General features: G+C 28.3%; 1 protein-coding gene and 2 pseudogenes across 4 annotated transcripts; 1 reads left to right on the top strand and 2 right to left on the bottom strand.

Moving 5' to 3' along the window:
• Positions 1-27,654, bottom strand: part of LOC149884326 (uncharacterized) — a 395,582-nt pseudogene that overhangs the window by 346,660 nt on the left and 21,268 nt on the right.
• Positions 95-27,605, top strand: LOC145185365 (cilia- and flagella-associated protein 61-like). Of its 3 annotated transcripts, none has more exons than XR_016455324.1 (39): positions 95-590; positions 708-858; positions 1,319-1,395; positions 1,472-1,539; positions 4,872-4,992; positions 5,249-5,316; positions 5,548-5,612; positions 5,844-5,967; positions 7,204-7,237; positions 7,324-7,352; positions 8,737-8,854; positions 9,020-9,041; positions 9,184-9,266; positions 9,359-9,398; positions 9,882-9,950; positions 15,412-15,482; positions 15,570-15,659; positions 15,858-15,894; positions 16,201-16,278; positions 16,640-16,777; positions 17,969-18,028; positions 19,117-19,169; positions 20,226-20,301; positions 20,377-20,427; positions 20,521-20,597; positions 21,165-21,266; positions 21,485-21,571; positions 21,779-21,941; positions 22,026-22,122; positions 22,262-22,441; positions 23,374-23,489; positions 23,599-23,647; positions 23,770-24,131; positions 26,220-26,284; positions 26,577-26,684; positions 26,773-26,876; positions 27,033-27,123; positions 27,226-27,285; positions 27,417-27,605. XR_016455324.1 is itself a non-coding variant. In XM_090096883.1 (39 exons), exons 1-39 carry the CDS (start codon positions 472-474, stop codon positions 27,555-27,557), a joined length of 3,567 nt encoding a protein of 1,188 aa, XP_089953009.1. In that variant the 5' UTR covers positions 95-471; the 3' UTR covers positions 27,558-27,605. The 3 variants fall into 3 exon arrangements, 2 of the variants coding, with proteins under 2 accessions (XP_089953009.1, XP_089953008.1); XM_090096883.1 differs by having other exon boundaries at positions 23,847-24,131; XM_090096882.1 differs by having other exon boundaries at positions 23,847-24,131; positions 26,574-26,684.
• Positions 12,705-14,815, bottom strand: LOC145183400 (uncharacterized; annotated as a pseudogene). Its single transcript, XR_016455325.1, has 2 exons — positions 14,690-14,815; positions 12,705-14,424 (listed from the first exon to the last, which is right to left on the bottom strand). The product of XR_016455325.1 is annotated as an uncharacterized LOC145183400 (transcript).

Here is a 27,654-nt window from a genome sequence, read left to right as displayed (position 1 = left end):
GAAATGAAGTTTTTTTTGCGAAATTTTTGTGTAGGGACATCGACCTTAACGGTTTTTGTTTTATAAGTGTTACCATGTCAAGTATGTAAACTGAGTTTATTTCAGGCGGTTTACAAAAAAAGAAATTTAAAAACATCAATAAATATTAATTATTAAAAACATTACTATTGTTTAAATAAAACCCACTTAAAACGTTATTAGTTTTATTATTTTTATTAATATTATTAAATACAAAGAATCACATAGATAGCCCACTGAATCAATATTTATAAGTATTAATATCAATGTATTAGTGACACATTGTAAATAATGTTTCGCGCAATTACAGTCCAAAACAATTACCAAAAGTTGAATACCTGGAATAAGAGAGTTATTTATTACCATTACCAATACAATTTAGCTATGTGAGTGTAATAATTATTATGTATGGCTGGTAGTTCACTTAGATGACAAGTAACTTTAAAGGCTGAGATGTTTGAGGTCCTGATTTCAGCACGAAGAACTGAGTCTCAAGATGCAGGTGACATTTCTAAGCTTGTAAGTGGTACAACAAAAGAATTGTTTGGAAGAAAAAATATTGCACATGTCATGTAGGCATTATTGATTTTTTTTTTTTTTTTTTTAATGTTGATTATTACTTAAGCTAGATATCTTCAAAGAAAGTTAGTTTTAAGCAATTACCTTGACACATGCTTAAAAATTTTTAGTGAAAAAGCAAATTTTACCTTGACAATTGTTGATCAAAAAAATTTCATTGTTGGTTTTGCTGCTTTCTATGATTATCCCTGCAATTCTGTTGACACACCTAATTGGTCTCAGTGGCTTAATCAAAATTATGAAGATGCTAAAGAGTGTACAGTAAGTTTGTTTTCATGGTCCTCTAAAATCTTGAGTGATATTTGCTTTTTAGTTTATCTATAACTCTTTTATGACTTAAGGTCTTAATATTTTTTTAAAATAGTAGTCCATGCTACAAGTTAAAATTTTTTATTTTAAACATTTTAAAAAGAAAATGTGTGTATTTGATTTTGTCACAAAGTTTCAAAAGTGTTTTTAAGTAAGTGGTTAATTGAAAGCGTCATTCTTTTTCAAAATGGAATAAAAATGATTTTTTAAGAAACTTCAAAAATGATTTAGTAGAATACTGAACACACAAATAATTACTTAAATGGTTTTAAAATAATTTTAAAGATACAATTATTTTAAAACCATTTAAGTAATTCTTTTGTAATTTTAACTTATTATCTAAATAATTATATAGAATAATATGCTGATTTTTGGCAATTATAGGTTCATTTCTTTTTACATATGCTTATAGCCAGTCAACACATTGTTCTTGCATTACATCGTTTCAGTAGAGTCACTCTCTAAAAAAGTTGAAAAAGAAATCGCAAGGTAAATAATGGACTTTGAAGTTCAGTGTTTTAATGTAATTATTTATTGCTATGTACTGGTTTTTTTATTATTTCAGAACTGTTTTTCGGGTCATACCACTCTTGCACTTTCTTATACTCACTATACCAATCAATGTTGAACTTGGTGAGTTTTTCTTTGAGAAATCAATTACTGATCTTAATAAGTAATACATTGTTTCAGCTTAATTTTTTTTTTTTTTTTTGTATATAGATTGGTTCAATCATGCCAAATGTAAACATTTGCTGTTGTTGTTTTTTTTTGCTACTTTTGATCAGTTTTTTTTTAACAGTTATGAAAATTTTTTAAGCTTTATGATAATAATCCTTAATCTGTTGGTAACCTTGCTTAAGTGTGACAGCATCTTGTTTTCAATCTTGTGACAAAAAAAATAAATTTTTAAAACTTTGTAATCTGTTAGCAACCTTTGAACATCAAATGTGTCTTACTGCTTATAAATTACAAAAAGTTTTAACAATCGTTTTTGTCATAAGCTTAAAAAATAAACAGTTTTGTATTCTAAGTTAACATTTAGACTCAATTGGAGCCTAAAATACATTATGAAAAAGAAGTAACAGAATAAAAGTTAAAAGAAAAAGAAAAACCTCTTTATAAAGTAAATTGTACTGAGTAACAGTTTTTCAATTATATATGTGTGTATACAGCATATCGTGTCCTAATACTGTTACTATACTGTGCTATACTGTTCAAGATTTAAAAGTTGCTCCTCATTGAGCCTTAATTACAGCTTCCAGTTGAGACCTAAACTTTTTGCAGAGGTGCTAGATAGCCATATGTTTAGGCCAAAATTTGGTGTTGTCTCTCATTTAATCTTGGACAAAGTTGGTTATTAAGACAGTTTTCACCATCACTAAAGTTGATTTGTATTTAGGAAACAATCTAAGGTTCTAGAACTTTCTCTAGGTACTTTTTAGAACTTCTTTTAGAACTTTCTCTAGGTACTTTTTAGAACTTCTTTTAGAACTTTCTCTAGGTACTTTTTAGAACTTCTTTTAGAACTTTCTCTAGGACTTTTTAGAACTTCTTTTAGAACTTTCTCTAGGACTTTTTAGAACTTCTTTTAGAACTTTCTCTAGGACTTTTTAGAACTTCTTTTAGAACTTTCTCTAGGACTTTTTAGAACTTCTTTTAGAACTTTCTCTAGGACTTTTTAGAACTTCTTTTAGAACTTTCTCTAGGTACTTTTTAGAACTTCTTTTAGAACTTTCTCTAGGTACTTTTTAGAACTTCTTTTAGAACTTTCTCTAGGTACTTTTTAGAACTTCTTTTAGAACTTTCTCTAGGTACTTTTTAGAACTTCTTTTAGAACTTTCTCTAGGTACTTTTTAGAACTTCTTTTAGAACTTTCTCTAGGTACTTTTTAGAACTTCTTTTAGAACTTTCTCTAGGACTTTTTAGAACTTCTTTTAGAACTTTCTCTAGGACTTTTTAGAACTTCTTTTAGAACTTTCTCTAGGACTTTTTAGAACTTCTTTTAGAACTTTCTCTAGGACTTTTTAGAACTTCTTTTAGAACTTTCTCTAGGACTTTTTAGAACTTCTTTTAGAACTTTCTCTAGGTACTTTTTAGAACTTCTTTTAGAACTTTCTCTAGGTACTTTTTAGAACTTCTTTTAGAACTTTCTCTAGGACTTTTTAGAACTTCTTTTAGAACTTTCTCTAGGACTTTTTAGAACTTCTTTTAGAACTTTCTCTAGGACTTTTTAGAACTTCTTTTAGAACTTTCTCTAGGACTTTTTAGAACTTCTTTTAGAACTTTCTCTAGGACTTTTTAGAACTTCTTTTAGAACTTTCTCTAGGTACTTTTTAGAACTTCTTTTAGAACTTTCTCTAGGTACTTTTTAGAACTTCTTTTAGAACTTTCTCTAGGACTTTTTAGAACTTCTTTTAGAACTTTCTCTAGGACTTTTTAGAACTTCTTTTAGAACTTTCTCTAGGACTTTTTAGAACTTCTTTTAGAACTTTCTCTAGGACTTTTTAGAACTTCTTTTAGAACTTTCTCTAGGACTTTTTAGAACTTCTTTTAGAACTTTCTCTAGGACTTTTTAGAACTTCTTTTAGAACTTTCTCTAGGTACTTTTTAGAACTTCTTTTAGAACTTTCTCTAGGTACTTTTTAGAACTTCTTTTAGAACTTTCTCTAGGACTTTTTAGAACTTCTTTTAGAACTTTCTCTAGGTACTTTTTAGAACTTCTTTTAGAACTTTCTCTAGGTACTTTTTAGAACTTCTTTTAGAACTTTCTCTAGGTACTTTTTAGAACTTCTTTTAGAACTTTCTCTAGGTACTTTTTAGAACTTCTTTTAGAACTTTCTCTAGGTACTTTTTAGAACTTCTTTTAGAACTTTCTCTAGGTACTTTTTAGAACTTCTTTTAGAACTTTCTCTAGGACTTTTTAGAACTTCTTTTAGAACTTTCTCTAGGACTTTTTAGAACTTCTTTTAGAACTTTCTCTAGGACTTTTTAGAACTTCTTTTAGAACTTTCTCTAGGTACTTTTTTGTACTTATCTTGAAACCTGATAGTAGAAACATGGGGCATTTTGAAGCTGTTCAAAGCAACCTATCCAAAGAACATATCCTGACTATGGTGATTTGTTTAACTGGTTGTTATAATGTCATCAGGGGTATTCTCAATCCTCAAGGTATTTTATGCTGTTGAGGACTTGATCAATGGTGACATACTTTTCATCTGAGAGATGACTGGAGTTTTTTTCTTGAGAATCCAAATAATCATTTTACAATTTTAAGTCTTTCTTTGTTTGAACAGGGAGTAAGAAGTAAAAATTTGTTTTTCCAGCTCATGATTTGACTCCAATACGATTTTAACAGCTCTTCCTGTAGTCTTCTCTGACAGTCTTCTCTGTAGTCTAATGTTCCTGGCTGTTGTTCTTGTATCTTAAGGAGGTTCCTCTTTTCTACTTATTCACAGTTTTCTTCTTGCATTTAATTATAGAGATTAGTCCTAGGAACCACAAAAAAATTTTATATATCTATCACCCAGCCTAATTGTATAAACTATGAAGGGTAAATTAGTATGTCACATGCAGTATTAGGGTTCTTTTATACCAGATAAAAGTTTACTTGGTCTCCAAGTTAACTGCAACAAAATAAAACCAGCTTTAAAATACTTTCTTTTCTTTTAAAACTAGCTTTAGAGTACTTTCTTTAGAGATGAATTTTTTATTAATTAAAGGAGATGATTACTAAATTTTGAATTAAATTTAGTAACCATCTCCTTTATTTAAAAAAAAAATTTTTTCAGGTTTTTTGTATTGAAATTTTTTTGTAACTATTGCCCAACCTTACTACTGGTTTTGTTGGACACATCATTCTAGATTAGTTTCTCTAAGCAATTGTAGGTGTTAAAGCAAATGCTACTTTTGCATGGATTTTTATATCCTATTTTGTTTAGTATGAAAATAAAAGTGTTATATTTTAGGTGATTCATTGAATCAATTATTTTCACCTATCAATTCAAATGTGGGATATGTTTCTAGCTTAAAAGTTACAATGTGTTGGCGTCACAATCACTTTCCTGTTCTTCATATAAGACCTGCAAGGTAGAGTTAATCCTTCAAAAAATCATATTAAAATTTGTTTTAAACTTTAACAACTTTGTTTATTCTTAGTTTTTATGCAATACTTTAAAGTAATGTTTTCTATTTTAAATCAATAAAAATTTTGTTTTGTAACCTTTAAAAAGACTGATAAATAGATGCTATAAATTATTGCTAACAAAATAACAATTGTCTTTTTTACTAATGTTGTATGAATTTTTAAAAGTGTATTTCTTATTAGGTGTTTTTTTCTATATAGAATCGAAGATCATGATGATTTAAAGTTAATTTTAGACCAGTATAACAGTGATCTTGTTAAGACCTATGGTACAAATGTTTTATTAACCAGGATCTCCATGAACTTTTTAAATGTTTTTTTTATAAGTTTAGTAAATAAAGTTGTAAAACTCTTACTAATGTAAGTTTTTTTTTATGTACACCACAGCAAAATTATTTATATACATCATTTTTGTATTTATTAATTTTATCAATGATTTTCTAAGTGAAAATAAAATGTACTCACAATAAGTTCAGATTTTTATTTAAACCTTATATTAGGGCACTTCTTTTTGTCGGAACTGATAGAAGCACAAGATGAAGATAATATATGCTTAGTTGCTGATGTGAGTAATATTGTAATCCTTAACTATGATTTGAAATTGTTTTATGTAATATAGCCTTTAACTATGTTCATGTGTTCACAGTAAAATAATTTTTTTTTTTCATAAAATTTTAAATTTCTATATGCCAATTAACTTCTTACAGATTTAATAGAAGCATTTTTCCAAATAATCCAATTCTACAGTAAATTTTTTGTGTACTTAAAATGATAGCTTTAAGTTACTGTATAAAAGGTGAATGGTATTGCTGTTGGGCTTTTGAGTGCTAGTACCCAGATTGATACCAGTGTTTTAAAAGAGAACTTTGATTTGGAAGTATATGAGAATTTTTCAAAGAAGATTCAGAAAAGAAACGAACGTAAGTTAAAATATTTAAAAAAATTCTTTTTTACACGAGCTCGTTCTCCAAAATTAGTCTTACTAAAATTGAAATTAAACTCAACCATTTTATTCTACTGAAATCAAATGAAATGAGCCACTATTTAATTATGAAAAATAGCTTCTTAATTATGCAAAGCCATTTCAATGGTTTCACAAATAGTAGCAAAAGTAGTGTTTAAAAAACATTTTTAACAAATGTTTAAATTTTCTGCCATTAAGCTTAAGAAGATTATCGCTTTTGTTTTTAAAAAGTTTCCTAAGAATGGAAGAAAACAAAAATATTTAGCTGCAGACAATGAATCTACATCAATCATACAACATTAAAATACTCTTTTCAGTTAAGAAGGTCAACTATATATATGGTGTATAAGTTGACCTCCTATTTTTAACTGAAAAGTTAATATTAAGTTTTTCTAATATAACTAATAAATCTAATTAATAAAAAAAAAAGAATTAAAATAAATGAAAATTTTTTTTTGTTGTTAAATTTAACTTGATAGTATGTTGTAATGTTGTTTTTTTTTTAGATCTCCATAAATATTTTAGTAAGCATAAAGTTTCAGATTTAAATCAGCTATTAAAATATAGCTCCTTTTTGTAAAAACTATGATAGCTTCTTACGTTGAAACATCTCTTAGTTCCAGTGATCAATCAATAATTTCATAAATTTATACTAGTATTTTATAGTATTTATTGATAAGTTATGCTGGAATATTTAGTGATAAGTTATGCTAGAATATTTAATGATAAGTTATGCAAGAATAATTAGGGATAAGTTATGCTCTAATATTTAGTGATAAACTATGCTAGAGTATTGCACAATTATACACTAAGGACTTAAATATTTAAATTTTAAAATTATTAAATATTGATTATTAAAAGTATTACAAAGCCTAATTAAAAATGGTTAAATTAGGTTTTATTTTAATTGTTTATTTCTTATAGTTTAATGGTAGTATAAGCAATATATATATGAAATAGGATATTTTATTAAATTTCTAAACCTGTAAATTTTGATACTTCTCTAAAAAAGTAAAAGATAAATAAAAATGCAAAAGCTGAAATTGTTTTGAGTATCATAAATAATGGATAATTTTAACTTAGAAAACATTACAACCTCAAATAAAATGCATTTATTCTTTATTATTTATACTTTGCATTTATTCTTTACTATTCATACTTTAGTTATAAAATGCATTTATTCATACTTTAGTTATAAAGAAAACTGAGCTGCAGTCATCAGACAGGTATAACTGTTACTTAATTTTGTTTCAATAATTTTTTTATTTTGACAACCTCACTTTTCTAACTTTTACTTTTGATTTTAAAAAAGTTGTGATGAAACCTGCACTTCTGTATGTGGTAAGCATTTAAATGTTACTTGGTTTCTTTTTGAGTATAATTACTTAAAGTTACTTGGTTTCTTTTTGAGTATAATTGCTTAAAGTATATAGATGTTTAAATATTTAATATAGCGGCTTTCAAAAATATAAGATCAGTTAATTTTGTTCAACAGCTGTTTAATTATCTCTTGATTTTTAAATGATAAGTAGTTTAAAAAAACTTTTTTTAATTTCTTAAATGATAGATAACACTCAGTTGTCTTATATATCCTTTCTGAGTAGTTTAATTAGAAATGTGTCAAAATTATAAGGTTAGTTAATTTAAACTTGAGAGCTCTTAAATTAATTATACAAGAATCCTTAAAATTTGTACTTGCTTTGACCCATATAAACTACAAATAAATTTGAAAAACAAATCATTTTCTAACCAGTATTTCAAGATTTCAATTGGTAAATTCTTGACATACCAAAAGCAGAAAAATGGGTAGAAAATCAGTATCACAAGAAGTAATAAGGCAAATAGTTGGTCAATCCAAATATAGCACAAAAACTCAACAAGAAATAGCAAGGTTGTGTGGTTTTTCACTATTCTGCATGCAAAAAAATGCTGGAAAACTACAAATTTTGAAATGACATAAAAATTTCACCAAGAGTTGGCTGGATGTTCTAGGGGTCAAAGCTTATTATATTAAAGGGTAAGAGAAGATCCTAAAATTAACTACAAATAACCTTGCTGAGTTTAGTAATAAGGCTGGTTATGTTAGCACAGTTATAAAAAAGGTATTGGCTTTTATCTTGCTGTCAGAAAACCTCATTTTTAAGGGTGACAGATAGGATTAAAAGATATAAGTGGTGTAAAGAAAGACTTCACTGTCAGTATAAGATTGGTCTAAGGTTGGTCAATTGAAACTTGCATGGGAAAAAATTTTGGAACAAAGTTAAAAAGGAATTATGTTATGCATCTCATTGAATCTATGCCAAAGCTTATTTGAGCCTGTGTAAAAGCATGTAGTGGTCATGCAAAATACTGAATGAAAGTGTGACCTTATATTTTCAAAACATTTTTTTTATTTCAATTTTTTGACTTGATTCTCTTTTTTTGATTGATTTTGGTACCAATATTATATTTTCTTTAATTTTTTTATTTATTTTTTTAAACAAAATATTCCAAATAAAAAATTTTTAAAACAATCTGAAAATAATTTAAGTAATTGCTAAAAAATTTAAGTGACTTTATATTTTTGAAAGCTTCTGTATTTTTGATTCACATTATGTGCCAAATTTTGCACGCAATGTTTGTTGATATAATTTGTGAATTTAGTGTAATTTAACTTGAATATAGTATTAACAAAATGGTGGTTAAATAATTCTCACTTGGAGTAAGTTTTTTTATTTTCATTTAGATTCCTCAGGTAACACTAGAGAAAAGCATTTCCTAAATTCTAATGGAGGGCATTTAGTCTCCCCTATAAATGCTAATAAAAACCAATCAAAGTTGTTTACTGAACATCTTCAAAAGCAGTAAGTGTTATTAAAGTTGCTACACTATCATTTTTAAGATGAGCAAAATTCCTTTAGAAGTTGGGGAACAAAATATTTTAAGCATGATGTTGAGATTTTCAGAAATGTTAAGCATCCCACATATTTTTTTTTTATTTAACTTTGAACTTAGTTTTTCTTATTTAGAAAACCAGATGTTCAAAGTCAAGTATGTGAAATCATTTTAAAGCTTCTATGAAATGATACAAAATATTATTAACCTTCTTTGTGTGTTTTTCTGTAAAGCATTCTTTTATCTTTTAGGGAGATTTCTAAGATATATTTTGAGTTTTGTTATTTTTATCACATAGGTGGAATATATAATCGAAGATGTTTTTATGGAAAGCGTGTTCTTCATTCAAATTTTCTTTATTGACAATAATTATGAGATGAGGTAGAATTATAAAAGTTTTCTACAAATCTTTATTAGCTTAACTAACCCTTGCAACATTGTATTTCAATTAACTTCAAATCTTATTTGTTTAGGGCAATAGATTTCCTTCCTGCTGCTTTTGAGATATTCAAAGTAATATTTCTTTCTACAACTTTTTAATTATAAGTAACTAATGTAAGAAGTGGGCACCCAGAATTTAATTTTAAGACAGGATCTGATATGGTAGTACTCATTACCATATTAGTTGTTGAGTAAGTAGTTCTATTAGATGAGTACCATATTAGTTGAGTAAATAGTTTTGGAAATGTTTTTTTGTTTTTCTTTTTTGTTTATTTCTAGAGTCCCCCAATCCTACTGGGTGAGCCACATAAAAAATTTAGAAAGCTATTTTATGTACATTATAAAAGATATTTAATTTGGATAATTTAAGGTCTTATGCCATTTAATTATGTGATGTTTTTTTTAAAGATATAGTTTTATCTATGGAATTATTGTAAAGGATTTTTTTAAAATATTTGTTTTGTTGCTACTGTATTTGTTTTATTGCTACTGTATTTATATATTATTATAATTTATATAATATGCTTGTGATGTAATTCAATTCTTATCATCTAGCAAAAAGATTACTTAGTGATTACAGTACCTCACACTGTGCCTGAATTTCCCTTACTTCAATGCTTTCAGGTAATAATGACTTATTTTTATATATTAATGTCAAGTGTTAGTATCTTAAGTGGCTATTTAACCAATGTTTTAATGGATAATTAAATATAGCTATTCTTGCTGGAGTGTTGTTTTAATGAAATTAATATTTTGTAATAAAAACTAGTAATGTATATAGGACAGTTAACTCTGAACAAATTCCACTGAATAAGGAAACAACAAAGAACACATCTTCAAATGCGTTCTTCCTATAATGAATATTTAGAAGGTGAATTTTTGAAAGTTTTGAAATATAACGTGAATTTTTACAATATGAATCAAATTATATTTTATGTGCAACTTTTTACAGTCTAGAATCAGTTACTGAAAAATGTAATGATGGTATTTTATTTTTGATTGAGGTTGACTCTCCTTTAACCATTGCTGTTAATGAACAACAGCTGTTGAACAGTTCTAAGGCCTCCACTTGAAATTGTAAATAGTTTTAGCCATCTTTGCATCAAATTTTTTGTAATGTCAGGTTGTCTGTATTCATATAATTTTTACCATGTATAATACACTTTCTCCAAATTTACTGATGTAAAAGTTTAGACCTGGTTTCTATATTGAGAATTATTTTCACTATATGATACAAGAATAAAAAATGTCTCTGCACAACAAATTTCCTAATTTTTGAAAGTCTATATTATGCCACTCACTTTTAATTTTTTCCCACATCTTTTTCACTCTTGGCTATTAATTTTTTAACATTTTGGTTGAGTTCATCTTATAAAAGTTCTATAAGAGAAGGATTGGGTGCTTGGGGAGGCCAAATTATTCTTTCAATTATATTAACATTTTCTAATTATCTTCAATGATTTCACAATATTTTGAGGAATGTTTTGGATCATTCTTTTCTTGAAAAATGAAGGGTTCTCCAACTATCCAACTTCTTTAAGGAATGTTATGATTTTTCTAAATGCCCAAATACACTTCTTTTGTCATTATTCGTTCATTAGTTATTTTGGTTATAACAATATCACTAATAATATTATCAACAGTACAACCCCACACCATGACACTACTTCCAATGTTTTATAGATGGTCTCCTTGTGGCTATTCTACCACCAAGCCCTGCTTCCATTAATCCCATTTTCACTGTTGTCACAGATATTGGTTCTTCTTGGAACTATTAATAATATTTGTAATTTTTGGGGCAGTTAACAGTTTATTTCACTTACTAGTGGTAGCAATTCTTTGGTCTTCAGTAGCAGAGGTTTTTTGCTGACATCCTTTATTCTTCCGATTGACCACACTTCCAGTTTCTTCCTTCTTTTTTTATAATATTCCATACTTTTGAAGTAGAAATTTTAAGTTTTTTTTGCAATTTGTCCCATGGAATATTTTTCTCGCCACAATCTAAATATTTCTGATCGGGTTTCTACTGATAATTCACATTTTCTTGCCATTTTTTATTTAAAAATATCAACTTTAACAAAAATAACAAAATTATAGTTATTACCGAACTTTACTCTGGCAAAACTATACCATAGCTTAACCATTTGAAATCTAATACAGATCTAATACAAAGGAATACCTAAATGTTTATGCTTATTAATATTTATAACCTTAACATAAATATTAAAGTTTGTTTAGAAGAGAATGATGGTGGCATAAATTATAGTTAAGGGCGCAATTAAGACATCATTGACAATATTTATAAGTGTATGAAATTGAAATTCCAACATTATTAAGGTTTCTGAAGTTTAACACTTTACTTTCTAGAGAAAAAAAAAATTATTGTTAATAGAAATATTGAATTTATGATGAGATTTACATCATGTTATTTTTTTTTTCTGTTTTACTATTGCTGCATATGCTTACTGCAACTGCTACTTTATTGCTGCACAGAGAGCATTAGTTCCTGTCAATCCTCCTCATTGTGGAAATTGTTCATAAACTATGGAACAAGTATTACAGCTCTTTCAGAGCTGTTGTTAATAACTTCCAGTTTATTGACAAAGTTGGAAAACTTTTTGAATCATGCAAAAAAGCAACATAGAGTAGCCAGAATGTTTCACTAAAGTGTGTACTCCATTTTAGTCAGGTTCAGTAATGAAGCTGAACAAGAGTTCTCTCCAATCAATGGAGCAAGCCCTGGTAGAGTTTCTTATTTAAAGTGTGGGTCTTTAAACACATTTGACTTTTTTGAATGTTAAAACTGATCAGTAACTGGTTTGGAGAATAATGTTCTTGGAATATTTTCTCAGTCTACATCAAGACGTGCCTCTCCATTTGACATCAGTGCTCAGCAGTGCTCAGCATTTGAGTCAGCATCAGTCCTCAGTATTTGACTCCAGTGGCAGCAGTGCCTCTCCATTGACATCAGCGTGTTCTTGATTGCATTTAAAACTCTCTTTAAACCAGAGTCATGGTTCTCAATATATTTCCCAGCATGCTTTTGTATCCTAGAATGGTGCAGTTGAGGGCAATGTAGTTCTTAAAAAAAAGACTGCAAAAGCAGAAAAAAACTTTGTCTTCAATTCTTTCATTTGAGACAAAGTCAAATAATTGGGCAGCTGTGTGTTCAATATCTGAATCTACTCAAAATCTTCTCTGGAAAATATGTCAGTTTTAGTGCAATCTTGCAGAACTGGATGGTTTTTTCAACCTGAATTGCCTGAATTGTGTATTTGGGCAGGGGTGTCTTAAATTGTGGGTTATATTTTTCTCTTTGCTCCAACCCCACAACTTTTTCTAAGACAGCTTTACTTTATAATAAAATGAAAATGAAACTTTTTACAAAATATAATTCCTATAACTATACAATATTATAATCTTTTAATTCCAAAATCAACAACAGCAGTTTTCAATCTATCTCCATAATCTTTATGATCTATATTACATTTATATCTTTGCCATGTAGGTCTAAACTTTGCATGAATTGCCTCACCACACTGTTCTGCATACTTTGACAAGCCGCATTCTGTATGCTTTACAAAAGGAAAAACATGGTAGCATATAATATGGATTTTCCATGACACTGTTAGTGTCTTTCCTAGAGAAAAAGCTGTCTCTTGTAGGCATAGAAAAGCATCTTTAAACAATGATATTTTGTGTTTTGAGTCAGAATCGAGATTTCTTCCAAAACAAGCTTCTTTTACAGATTTAAAAGTTCTTAAGCTTTGGATTACAGGAAGTAGATATGGTACGTTAAGTTGCACTTCAAGTTGAAGCTCATCAATCAATTTTAAAATTTTATTTGCACTATTACCATCCCATCCAACTCCATGATATCCCCTTTTAATCATATAGTGTTTTTTCAACCACAAATCAAAACCATCCCATTCAGTTAAAAAAAATCCTGCTATTTTATCTACTGCTCCAATGAGAAGATGTAGCTCAGGTGGAGCAACTAAATTTTCTAGCACAGTATTTTTATCAGTGTTAAGATATATTAGGCGTTTGTTCACAATGTTATCAAATTCCTTCATGGATGATCTGATAGATCCATTTTTAATATATGCTTCATAGCAGGAATCAATATTGTCAATAGTTCTAAGAGTTCCTTTATCAAGCATACATTCACCACTACACCACAAGCAAGTTTTTTTACCTGCGTGTGATGAAAGACCAAATAACACATTAGCACATTTAAGATCAAAAGCAATATAATAGTTTACATCCTCAATACTGAGTTTCTCAAGTACTAATCTAAGATTTTCATATTTGTCAGGAATATCTTCAACAATTGCTATAATAAGAACTTTTTGAAAGCCACTATTCATAAATTTATTTTCAGATTCTTGTTCTTCAAAAACATTCACAACAACTTTAAGGAAGCCTCCTCCACCATCTAAAGAAACTCGTACAAAACCTACACATGGATTTATACCTCTTTCTTTAATAATATGCAGGATTAAATCAGAAGGATTTTTAATATATACTAAATCTCTTATGATAGCTTCATTCTGGTTAGAAATAAATTCAACTTGCTCTACACTATAAAATTCATCTAGTTGTTCTTTAAGATTATCTAATATTTGAACTATATTTTCTTCCACAAAGTCTCTTCTACTTAATCCAGTTCTAATTGTAGAACAAAGTTTTTTAGTAGCATTATCAGAAAGTTCAAGTGAGACTTGCAGTTCCATGATTGTTTGAAGAGAAAGTTGTTTACTGCTTCTGTTACTCTTTAAATTGGGAGCTTCAACTCTAATAGAGATAGGCGTTCCTTGTGTTTTTAGTTTAAAAAATGTCCCTTTTTCTATACCTTCACTCTCCTTTTTTTTTTAATGATAGTGCTGGCTATTTGTTCAGCATATTCTCCTAATTTTAAACAGTGCCCAATTAAGTTGTCTACAGCAGCAGCTTGTGTACACTGATGAGAGATGCCTTGTCCAGTAACAAGAAAACAAGTACTGCATACATTTTCAGCTACTTTCGGTTCACTAAATGTTGGAACAGTGACACCCAAATATGGATCAGAAGATCTTCTTTTGTTGGCCCAATCAATCTAAAGCATTTAAGACTATAAATTAACAAAATCCTACTACAACTTTACAATAAATTATGCAAAAAGATTTGTTTTTAATAATTTGTTTTAGTTATCTTATATATCTAAATATATATTATAAATAATCAATTGTTGTATTTATTGCTAACAATTACATGACCAGGAATAAAAGACTACCCATATAGTGCATCCACACAAAAAAAATTAACTCTTTTACATAACATTGAAAAAGTATACATTTAATTGCTATTAGTATACAAAATACCTTAGTAACTTGAAGTCCCCATGATCCCCTAGAAGTATGGCCACTCTTGAGAAGGTATAAATTTCGTTTACAACTACCACATGACATTAGGAAAACTCATAAAATTTTTATCATAACCATCATATATGTAGAGCTTGATAATATCTTGTATTCGGGTGGTGACTTCAGATAGTGACTTAGATCTGGCACTTTTTTTAACCCAACACACTGCACAAACCGAATCATGTAAGAAACTGTTTCCGGACATAATATACTTGGTATTTTTATTTAATGAATTTGCTTGGTGGTGTTAATGAAATGAGATTACGCTAAGAGAACATCCAGACAGGTTTTATTAATGGAGAAGCGCTGTTTGATGTTTAAGCTTATTGAAAAAGTCTAATTTGTAGTTGAGTATACTAAATACACAACATTAACATTTTTAACTAAATTTAAATTTTAGTTTAAATGATTGCCCGGCAAATAAAAGAGATCTCCTACATAAAATTCGGAACTTAATTTAACTCCACTTATTCATTTTTACATTTTATTTGAAAATTGATTTGACAATTTAATTGTCTTAGCAAGTGAAACTAATTTTAACTATGATTAAATCTTGTTACTATAATGATAAAAATAACTTATCAGTGAAAAAATCCCAGGTGACACTCCATCAAACCTAAAATGATCTCTGTTCCACAGTGTTTTGTGTATTTGTGTGTATATCTATTTTTGGTTTTTAGCGTATTCCTCCAAAATCTAATAGCATTTTTTCTCAAGAGCTTTATGTCTTCAACAGAAATGGATTGATCAGGTTTTATCTTTTTTTCATTTTGATAATAAACCTTACTTTTCATCTCTTTTGTTTAAAAATATTTTTTTAAGTTGTTAATATTTTTAGATCTTTTGATGTTCGCCCATTCAAAAAGACAGATTTAGAAGATGTAACAGACTTGGTTACTTTCATTCAAGGAAGCAAATACATTTTAGAGTATAAAAGCAAATTACTAAAACAAACAGATCTGATATAATTGATATAATGATCAATTGATTTTAAAAATCATTGATTTAAAATAGAAGTACTTTAAAAATCTTGGGTCTTACTATTATTTATTATCTTTATACTTATTATAAATTTTGTGTTCTTGTCTTTGCTCTCTAATGAAATCTTTCATTTTGTTTTATAAAGGGATGTGAATCGTTATACTGAATACAGGCGAGATGAAGTATGGTTTAAAGGCTAACTCCTTTTTTTTTAAATCTTATTATTATTTTATATCTCCTGTTAGTTACCAATTCTTTATAAATATTACCTTGTTTTAGCTATATTAGTTTTTGAGTTGGTGAAAATATTAAAAACAATCTTTTTAACAAAAAAAAAAGTAGCTTTTAGACAAAAGCAATAGTTAGTTTTTAACTTTTTATGTGGCAAACCTAAGAAAGCAAAAATCTTCACAATTTATATCTTTTTTAAATGAATTTATTAGTGTTAAATGCATATCATTTGTTTTAAGTTTTTTTTTTCTCATCAGGATGGCACTAGATTATTTGCGTATGTTGCAGAGGTGTTTGGACAAATTGTTGGTCTTTGTATATTTAAACAGGAAAGGGTAAGCAAATTTTTGTTTTAAATTTTTATTCAAAATGTGTAATGCTTCATTTTCGATATCTATGTAATAATAAATTTGTAATAAGCCAAAATAGTTAACCATAGCTGAATGAATTAAAACTTCTTCATTTTGTTCAATGTCATCAACTTGTGTAGATGTAATCATAACCAGCTTGTCTCTGCTAAGTTAGAAGAAAAAGTTCACAAGTTTGGAGGAGGCTGTTTTGAAATATTAAGAGGATTTTACATTGGATCTTAAAATGAAAACTAAATTTACCGGAGTTTTTATATAATTGCATAGTTCTAAAGCTAACACAGTATACAAAAAATGAAGTGTTTATCTTTTTTTTTTTTTTTTTTAGGAGATAGAATATATTCGCACACACTACAACATAGAGGATTTTATCTACTTTAGTTATTATGAAGCAGAAGAACATGCGCGTTTTTGCCATTTTGTGTTAAATCCTATATTTAAACATTATTCAACATACTTTTTAAAGGTAAAAAGTTATAAAAAAATGTTTTTGAGTAAAGTTCTGTTTATTTTAAAATTAATAAAATAAGGTGAATTGTGTGTTTTTTGTATAAAAAGTTAATGGAAATTTTATGGTTCATCATGGCTGGTAGATAAGTGAATTCCTTTTCTCAGTGCATTAGACATATTTAACAGTCTGTAAGGATAATACTTGATGCCATTAGATTTTTTCTTTTTAATTTAGAATTTGGCTTTTAGTTTTTCTTATCATAAATTGATTACTGGAGCTGCATTGATGGTTAAATAATTGGAGACAATATGCAATAAATCTTAGTTTTTTCATCTCCTTTTGAAAAGAAAACTAATATTATTGGAAAAACCTTTTTCTGTTCAAAAATGTAATGTTGTCACAAGTAGAAGCTTTGATAAAAGTGTAGAAAACATAAAGTATCTTATTACTGTTATGAAATGCTGTTTAAATATAGGTCTTAGTTTAAAAGCTTTTTACTAAAATATTGTTTCTAATAGTATTTTACTAAAAAACATTAATAACTGGTTTATAAGGTCAGCCTTCTGGAACGTTTTCTACAGAAATGAAAAAATACATACTTTATTTATTTTCCAATTTGACTAAATAAATTTTATTGAAGCAAATGTTGCATTAAAAAATTTTGTTAATAAAATTTTATGATGAAAAATTAAAAAAGTTTTTTACATATTGGACTTGGAAGTTTAGGTAATTTTGCAAACTGGTTTTACGAAATGGTTTTACAAACTTTACATTGCAAAAGTTTTGTTCAACTTTTAGAGAACTGAAATTTAAATGTCTCAAATTTTTATCTGTCTGTTGCCTGCTACGTTCCAATGCACTGCAATATTAAAAAATTTTTTAGCCGCAAAACACAAACTGCAACTTTTAAATCTTTTTAAATCTTTTTAAGCAAATAACTTAAAATTACTTGACGTATTCTGCTTGAGATTTTGTTAAGAACAAGTTTAAAATGATTTAATAAAAAATAATTTAAAATAAAAATAATTCAGTTCACTTTTTTGAAACTTTAAACAATTTAAAATCTTGACACAGCAGGATGTTATTTATATGATATTACATTATTCATAATTTGTTTGTATTTAAAAATATAAGTACTTTTTTAATCATTTGTAATTACAATATCATGTAATAATACATACTTCTATGACTAATTATTTTTTTTAGGAAGCCTTTACATTATCGAAAAAGTCTTCTCTTTACTACACTCTTTACCAAAAAAGAGAAGTGAGTTTTCATTTTGTTATGCTTGATAATTTTATATTGCTGTTGTTTATCTTGGTAATATCCTTGGATTTTAGAAAAATTTATTCAGAACTGATTCATCCAATTATAACAAGATGACTTAATAAATTTTTCTAACCAAAATCATTTCAAATATGAATTGAAACAGTTGAAACCATTGAAAGTTTTTGGGATAGAGCTATATGTTTTTTGCCACTGTTTGAGAGTTTATAGCAATCAGTATAACTGTTTTAGTACGTTAAATAGTCTTTAAAAAACTGTTATTTAAAAAAAAAATGTTTTTTTTTTTTTTTTTTTTTCTTAGTTTTCTCTACTTTCTTCTAATGCAAAAAAAAAGTTACTATATAAATGAAAAATTCTTTATACAAATAAAAACTGTGTCAAATGAAGTTGTACAAAGTAAGCATTGTTTGAAAAACATATAGTAATAGTTAAGATTAAAAGTTTACCAATATTCTAATAACAACACTTGGAAAATTTAAAGGAAATGTTTATTATAAAAACTAAACTTAAAATGCAATAATATTTATCTTATTAAAGTTCAACTTCTTTAGTAGAATTGAAAAATGTTTTTTAGAAAGTTATCGTAAAAGTTTGAAGTTACAAAAATAAAAATTGACATTTTAGTGAGAAACAAAATTTGAAATTATTTAGTTAAATCAAGAATTTGAAGAGCATCAAAAATTTCCCTATTGTGTTTCAAAATTATATTGTGTATGTAAATATCAAAAAGATGTGGTCTGTATAACTCTTAAATATAATACTCCTATCAATCATTCCTATCCTATACTTACCTTTTTTAATAATTAAACCAGACATCCATGATTTTTGCACTCAGACATTTTTAATAACCTGTTTCTATTATTAATTTTTTCTAATTATGATTTTGTAGAATTTAAAGGCTCAATTTTATTGATAAGTGACAACCAGTGGAAATTAAATGAATCGAAAAAACTGAGTTTTTCTCAAACTTTTCTATACTTAATTATAAGTTCTTCACGATCTATAAATATGCTGTAATTATCATAAAAATTATAATTGTGGTTCTACTAATTTTTTTAATTATTTAGATGAAGAAAGGGTGCAGTCTACCAACATGTATTGATAAATTTGTTCCTATTAGGTATTTATCACATTTTGTAATTTTTTTTTATCTGTAAATATTTGTAAAAATGTAGTCTCAATCCAAACTATTCATTAATTAGCTTGATTTGATAATTTGACATAACAGCTTTTGAGCTTAGAGTTATTTTCATGCTGATAAACAAATACAACACCATTTAAGCGCACACTGGAATGATTAGCATTTTGTTCAAGAACTCTTTGATACTCCTCTCTTTCATAATGCCTTCAGTTTTTGATAAATCTTCTACCCTGGAGCCAGTGAAATAACCTCTTACTATGATAGAGCGCTACCAAGTTTTACTAAAGGTACCCCGCACTCTGGGATCATCTTCTTTTATCACTTTGTTAATGGTTTTCTAATAACTATTCCATTAAACAAAGATAATTTTTTATCATAGATGTCTTTTAACTGCAATATGAAAATACATGATAACTCTGAGTATTGTTTATTTTTTGCTGTTGCTTTTGGCCTTCTGAGGAGGATGCAGACTTCCAAATTAGAATGCATCACTGATAGCATGATGAGCACAAGACTTTCATGTTATTTTACTTTAAAATAAATTGTGCATTTTTTTTTGCAATTCATTTCTCAATAATTAAACAAAAGATGTGGTATTTAAGTATAAAGTAATGAAGCTAGTTTTAGAGTCAATAAAAGATTATCAAGTAGAGATAATACCCAGTAGTTATGTTGATGGTTTTATACACCCTTGTATGTTTTATACTTTTTTCTTTTTAAACAAAGCTATAGTTTTTGCAGATTTTGTAATCATTGATTTTTATGCTTTGTACAGGAAGCTTTACTTTTGCTAAAAAATTGTAAACTATTTTTTAAATAATTATATAATTACATAAATAATTCTCAAGTGATCTTAAATGTAATTCTCAAGTGATCTTCAACTTTTGGTACTGAAAATAAGTTTATTAGAGATTTACTCAAATTTTCAGAAAATTTTCTTTTTGGTATTTTTCTGGACGTAAAGATTTTATTAAGATTTTTTAATTTTGTTCTACTATTTTGTTCTACTATTTTTTTTTTTTTTAATCTGTAAAGGGCTAGGAGGCAAGTTATCTATCCAGTAAAAGAATTAGAGGAAAATGCTCCAATGCCTGAAATTCTTGAAGAAAAAGTAAGAAGTATATTAATGTTTCATAAGCAATCGCTTTCCAGTAATACGTCAGGTATTAATTTTCTGTGCTTATAGGAACCATTTGCGTTGTATCACTTCAACAGGAAGATGACATTTGAGCATAAGGTTTCTGTTTTTCTCGTTAGTTATTCAACAATACATAGAAATGTTCAATTTTTACATTATTGGCATTAAGTTAGACATTTTACTTATTTAAAGGCTGTTGTTAACATTCGTGTTGTTGTTGTTGGAAGTTCTGATGTTGGCTTATCTTTCTTACAATCTTTAGTTTATTGGTAACAACTTTTTTTCAATTTTTCAAAGATATTCGCTAAAAATAATTGTAGGTTTTTTTTGGTAAATTTTAGACAAGTTTAAAAATCATATTTTTCTGATGAATGGTTACTGATAACTATCTGGAAATTTCTTACATGTAGTATAATGTTTTTTAGTTGTTTGTTTTTTTTGTTATATTAATTTGTTTGCAAGTAAAAGGTTCCATGGAAAATTTTACTTTTATTTGTAAAGTACAAGACTAATTACCAAAAATTTTCATATTCCGCATTTTTCTAGTTTTCTAAATGGTAAAGAGTTTACATAACACATGACTGTGTGATCCATAAAGATTTATATTTTTAATGCATAAATAGAATTAACCCTTTGTAATCTGGATTTTTTTTTTTTTTTTTCCTCTTTTTTTGTATGATATACCTGTAGCTTTAGAATTTGTGTTGTAATTTCAAGTAAAAATGGTAGGTTTTGAATTAAATTTATTTAAGAATAAGTAAAAAAAAACTTTGGTTTCTATTAGTTTTACTAGTGTTTTGATTTTTTTAAACTTGTTTCAAACTAAATTATTTTAGCCCTCATTTGTTGTTTAATAATTTAACGTTGGTATCAGATGATGACATCTTTAATACCAATGATATTGATGAAACAATCTTGGATAATTTCCTTCTTCAAAGGTCTGAAATTATTCGTAATATTTAAGTACAATTTGTTTTTATGTTTGAGATTAAATCAATTTGTAAGAATACAATCAAAAATCAGGTTTAAATTATTAAATAAAGTAACTTTTTTTCTTTTCTTCAGAAAAATTCAGCAAACTCTGAATGCATTATAAACTGGCAAAAAACATTCTGCAAATTATTTGTAGTTTTATTTTGTATGTTTAATTTTGTAGTCAAGATTTCAACAACAAAAAACTTGCATTGCTATCATTGAGAACTTGGGTAAATTTTGTGCATGGAAAATTGACCAAAATTGACAGGTTGAATTACTATTTTTGTCATAAGTTTAGCATTATCCTAGTATTCTTTAAATATCTAAATTGGTTTGTAATATTTTACAAAAAATGATTAGTTTTTTACACCTGTAATTTCAAAAGGTATTAGCATATTTAAAGTTGATTTTTTTTTTTTTTTTTTTTTTTTTTTTTTTTTTTTGATTTTTGATTTTTGATTTTTTTTATCTACAGAGAAAAAAAACAAGTTTATGTTAACAAAGAACTTGTTCCTTATGATCAACTCATTTTATGTACTGGAGAATCATTCCATTGTACTGTGCCAAAAGGTTTACATACTAATGAACCAGTTGCATTAAACTGCAATAAATATGCAATTCAGAGCTCTCAATTACAGGTTTGAATTTATGACCAAATCCCTGCTTTTTCTAATTTAATTAAAATGAGGCTGACAATAACTTGGTTTTTAATCTTGCTCTAGTCCCATGATGGTCAAATACCGAATGGGGTGTATTCATTGAACTCATGCAAAGATGTACGCAGAATTTTTAAATGGCTCGAAGAAATTCCTAAGAATGGTATTGTGTTTTCACCTATATTTTTTGAAATTTGGCACATGAGTTTTGGCATATTTGAGAAAGAAAATTTGGTATATTTACGAAAGGAAATTGCTACAAAAATATCTAATTCCCAGTTTTCGGTTCTATTTATTTACAGAAACTATTGTTGTTTATGGCTCTTCATTGGAAGCATATGTTTGTATTCATGGGCTAATTTCATATGGGTGGAGTGGAGCCAACATAAAACATGTCACTCCATTCATTGAAACCTATCCTTTAAATGCGTTATGTGACATACATGTTGCCCAAGTGATAGTTAAAGCAATAGAAAAACATGGTATGTACTTATTATAATGCACCATGGGTAAACTTTGTCAACTAGGTTTTCAAATTTCTTGTTAAATTGGTTGTAAGATTCCTTCAACTTTAAAAAGAAAATTAAAAATGCTTTTCTTATCTATATATAAACCGTTCCTCAATCCTCTTTTGTAATCTTATCTATATATAAACCATTCCTCAATCCTCTTTTGTAATCTTATCTATATATAAACCATTCCTCAATCCTCTTTTGTAATCTTATCTGTATGTAAACCATTCCTCAATCCTCTTTTGTAATCTTATGATTTAAAGAAAAATAACGTTTAAATTGGTAAGAAATGGTTAAAGAACGAAAAGTTCAGAAGAAAATTTCTTTGGTAAAAGTTAATTTTATAACAGCGATTGTCAACCGACAGGAATGTTCTCAAAGAGAGGTGCGACAAGAAAAAGTGGTACAACTCTCTTAAAAAATGCAACAAAACAATAGGGCAATCATTACCACGTGTTCAAACATTAAGAAAGAGATTATTACCAAAAAAAGAGAGGTTTTCGTGTAACAGAAGAAAACCAGCAAATAAATGTTTTATGAGCACTAAAGGCATCAATTTTTCATTTCTATATGATTTCCATGAAAATGCTTTGTTTTTCAAAAGATGTATCTGCTTCAGAAGATGTGTTTCGACACACTTTGAAACACAACTTCTGAAGCAGATACATAATGGAGAGCCTAGCATGCATTTACCAAGTAGTGTGCTTGTAGTTTTTTTGGTCAAATCTTCGTTGTTTCAAACATTTTTATGTAAATCAAAAGTTGCAAAGAGTGCGAATTGAGATTTGAGAAAGGTGTAATATACGAAATACTGTTCTATTATTTTTGTTACCATTATTTTTTTTTCATTACGATTTCTATTCTTGATATTATTAACATTTCATTAATGTTGATGTTAAAAGGAGTACAGACTTATCATGGATATACTTTGTCAAATTGGTTCTCTTGTGGTCACTCTGCAGACATTGAATCAGCACTTTTTTCCTCTGAGTCCAGTCAAGTAAAGCTAAGCTGCAAAGTGAGGTTTTTCTATTCAAAGAACTTATAAATTTCTCTTCTCGATAAAAAATTAGCAGTGGTTATTTTTGTTTATCTTCTAAATTATCTTAAATACTCAAATTTATCAGATGCTGCTCATCCTCGATAAAAAAACTGTCGATTATGACATTTTTAAAGGTAAGCAGGAAACTCTGTGTTCTTTCGTTTTTTGTTTTGTTTTTTTTTATTATACTACATTCGTTTGCTTGTATGAATACTTAGGCCCTTGTTTGTGTGTACATAAGCGTGTATGTCTTTAGGTATCTGAGTACTTAATTGTGCATCTATGTGTACATGTGAATTTTTGAACTGAATCTTGGTCAAATAAAATTTTTAGCCATCAATGATAGCTATTTAGTGTTTGATGGTAAACTGGTAATTGACTTAAAGTTTAAAACAAATGATCTGAGCATTCATGCGGCTGGTCCGTTAACAAAGTACGGACGACGTTTCTATAGTGAGAGTTTGGCTCACCAAAATTTCAACTCTAAAGAAGTCGGGAAAAAACTCTCGCAATATTTTGTCGAAACACTGTACCCTATCAACGATTCTATTGAAGCGCATAATGGTGGACTCGCAACTAAGTTCAAGAAACCGAAGAGTGTATTCTGCAAACTACCAGGTTTGAATTCCGCGTTTTTTCCCGCGTTTTGATTTTCGTGTTTAAACAAACGATACCATCAAAGAAACAGCTTAAACTGATATTATTTAGCCTAAACTGAACTTCTAACATGGTTATTAGGAGGGGCTTAATAAAAGAAAGTTAGTTAAGAAATTATTTACATTTTGTGAGCATATAAGTAGGGTGGGGGTTGGGGGGGGGTAAAATGGGTGGACGAGAAGTTCAATGGCTAATTTAATTCCTTTGCGTTTTTGTGTAATGTAGTATCTAGATTTAGGACGCGTAAGCTGCAAATGTTTTTCTTTAAAACACTGAATCGTGAGGAAGAGTTTAATTGCTGCAAAATTCAATTACTGTTTATCCTAACACTTTAGCAGGCGAATGAATTACAAAAAACTACAACCCAATCATTATTACTCCGCATATTATTTTTGTTTCTTTTCGGTTCAGCAAAGTAAAATAAAACAACAGAAAAATGTTGATGGTCAGAAAATATCCTCTTTCTTTTTTAGTAGAGAAAAACTGCGAAATCTTTTACAAAAATGAGTCTACCTTATATCGGCAATCTCTAAAGTGTCGTGAAGACACGTAGCTCGAGCTGCGAGCTTAATGCATTTATTTACTTAATTCTGCTACACTGTTGTTTTGCTGTAGGCCGACTTTTATTTTCTTTTTCTTTCGCTTTTATTTTTTAACATACTATTAGCATTGTATATATCATTGCGCAATTATATTATGAGAACATATCTCTGAAACTCGAATGCCTTGTATAATACAAAATGGTTTTATAAACAAACTTTCTATCGGTCTTATTGCGTTCGGCCACACCGTTTTTTCGTATTTTACGATCGTTTTCATCCGAGTATTTTCTATCAGAATGTCTGCAAACTAACGAAGTGCTCTTAATTTCTTCCAATTCTTCTTTAATATTTTTTGCTTCGATTTTTTCTGAGTAATCTTTTATTTTTAGCCTTCTAAAAATTGAGAGTTTGATTTTTTTCTTTCTTTCGCCTTTTTCATAATGCTCAGCGATATTCTGTGCAGCTTTCTCCATCGCGTCATTCCACGTAAGTTCTTCCTCATTTTCAGTCACTTCTTTAAACGTAAGTATAGTTAAGTCTGAATCTTTTATTTTCATTTTCCTTCCCATTGCTTTTCAATCTCTTGTTGATGTGACCCTTGAAATTAAATCCAGAGGTAGTTTTTCAGATGACGTTTCACCCGATTTAGTTTATTTTTAAGCTTTAAGCTGTTGATAAGTTTTATCAAAGGTTTCCATCAAATTTCGCATATCTCTGATGAATATGGGTTTTTTGTTTTTGTTTTTTTGCAAATCTGCTTTCACTCGTGATGACGCAGTTTTGTATTTTGCAACGTCTACGTGTTTGCGCTAACAAACAATTTTATCCACCACTATTTGTTATTCGGGTACGTCAGTAAATAAAAACAAGCTGCGTTTGTCAACATAGTTTGGGGAGTATTTGTGTTAAAAAAAGTTCGAATTCTTTAAAGTTGAACGATTATTTTTATGTTAAATCCCCAACCCTCTCTCTGATACCTTTACGAATGTTTTGCTGCTTAAATGTCAGTAAATAAGAGAGTAAACAAATAATATAAAAGCAAATATGTTGGTTTTTCTATCAGATATTGATATCTGATAGAAAAACCAATATAATACCTGTGAGATATATAAAATGATTACTAAGAACTGTTTTTTTTTTTCCTTTTTTTCTTGTGCGCAACTTTTTATGAGCTTTTTCGCAAACCCACCCCATCAAAAATTTGATTTGCCTCTTTGTTAAATCTAAAGGTTCTATCATTTTTAAACTGGGAACTATTTGTCAAAATGTTTAATCCAAATTCTAAATCCTCCGTTATAATGTAAAAACCTTGCTGGTTGATTATGTGATCTGACAAATATCTAATACGTCGAACAGTGCTGGATTTAAATTTTATTTTACCCTGGGTTAGGACCACTCCAAAATGGTCTGAAAATTAATGTGTTCTTATTTAAGTTATATTTACATTTCGCTTATTTCTTTTAAATGTCCATACTCAATTCCAGCCTTTTTTTTTTTTTTGTTTTAGGCGGTTTTTCATATTTTCGTGTGTGGAAACAATGTGATGTAAGCTTTGACCCAAACACTTCAAGCGTGAGTGTTATTTTTAAAATTTTGAAACAACCTCAAGTGGTCTGATTTTCTTGGAACATGTTTTAAGTCTAGGATCAGTTTGTTTAGTATTCGATGACAACTTTGTCTAAAAAATCTATGAGGAGTAAGTATCTGTAAGTAGCGGTAAAATACATTAACATTTGTTGACAGCCGCTACTAGTTCGTTCCGTTTGGTTCGGTGTTGATTTTTTTTTTTTTATGCTGTCGGTGAGGGGGGAGGGTTTATTTTGCCATCATGTAAAAGCGATTGATTTGTTTTTTGTTGAAGCAGCGAGATATTACAACGGGTCGAAATTTGACAGACGATAAGCAAAGTTATTTCAGATTACATATCAATCAATACAATACAGTTGATGAAATTGTATGTCTCTCTACTCAGGTAATCATTTGTTAATTTATCCAGTGAAATAAAATTTTAAAAAATCCTTTTGGCATGAGAAGTGCTTAGTACTTTTCTGATTCTTTAGCGGATAGATACGAGTAACTTAAAATGTCTATTTGGCATTCATACAAGCTACCTGGGTAGTTTAACAGATAGGTTTGAAAAGGGTCTTATCACTGATTTGTATTGGTAAGTTGCAGACTGCTTTTTATTCGGAAATATTTTAAAAGAAATGAAAATATTTCAAATATGTCTCATGACAATATGTTCTGTTATATTACTGTTTGTATTCTCCGGTTTATACAAATAAAAGACACCTGTGCATCATAAAATCTTTCATTACAGTTATTTCAGACAGCCGTGGTGTTTGGCAATATATCATGATCGGTTCAAAGATTTTCGCTGCGAAGTGCGAGACCAATTCAAAATGTCAGAAGTAAGCTTCCTTTTTTCTGAAGCGAAGTTTTAGGCCCGTTGTTGACGGTGTAATTAATGGTGGTTGTTGCATTTTTGCTAAATGATGTGTTTTCTTTCTTAGTCAACAATGAATTTGTCATTAGAAGAGCGAATAAAATTGCTGATTCAAGATAATTCAGAAGTAAACTTTTTTTTTTTGCATGTTTACAAATATACCTGCGTGTCTAATTACATAGACACGCACACACGCATGCTTGTGTGCGTGTTTGTCCTTTTAACCAATAAAAGATTTCTTTATCTTCTTAATACCAGTTAACTGAAGAAGCTCGAAAGCGCCTTTTGGATTCGTTTGTTGGTAGCGGATGTAAGAAAGCTATCGAAGAAAAAATGCTGCTTTTCCTAAACTACAATAAATACCATCTTCCGATGTTCGCCAAACCATCCATGCTGTAATTTTCTATAAGGTTCTGTTAATTTGCAATAAATGTGTTGTTGATAAAATGCTCTTGTTGTCAATTCAAGATTTTCATTTCTTCTTAACACTAAAGAA

The sequence above is a fragment of the Hydra viridissima genome, unplaced genomic scaffold, assembly GCF_058129835.1.
Source record: "Hydra viridissima isolate aposymbiotic clone 2 unplaced genomic scaffold, HvirCarnegie_v1 scaffold_9, whole genome shotgun sequence".
Lineage (NCBI taxonomy): Eukaryota > Metazoa > Cnidaria > Hydrozoa > Anthoathecata > Hydridae > Hydra > Hydra viridissima.
This window is presented reverse-complemented; position numbering and strand designations above follow the sequence as displayed.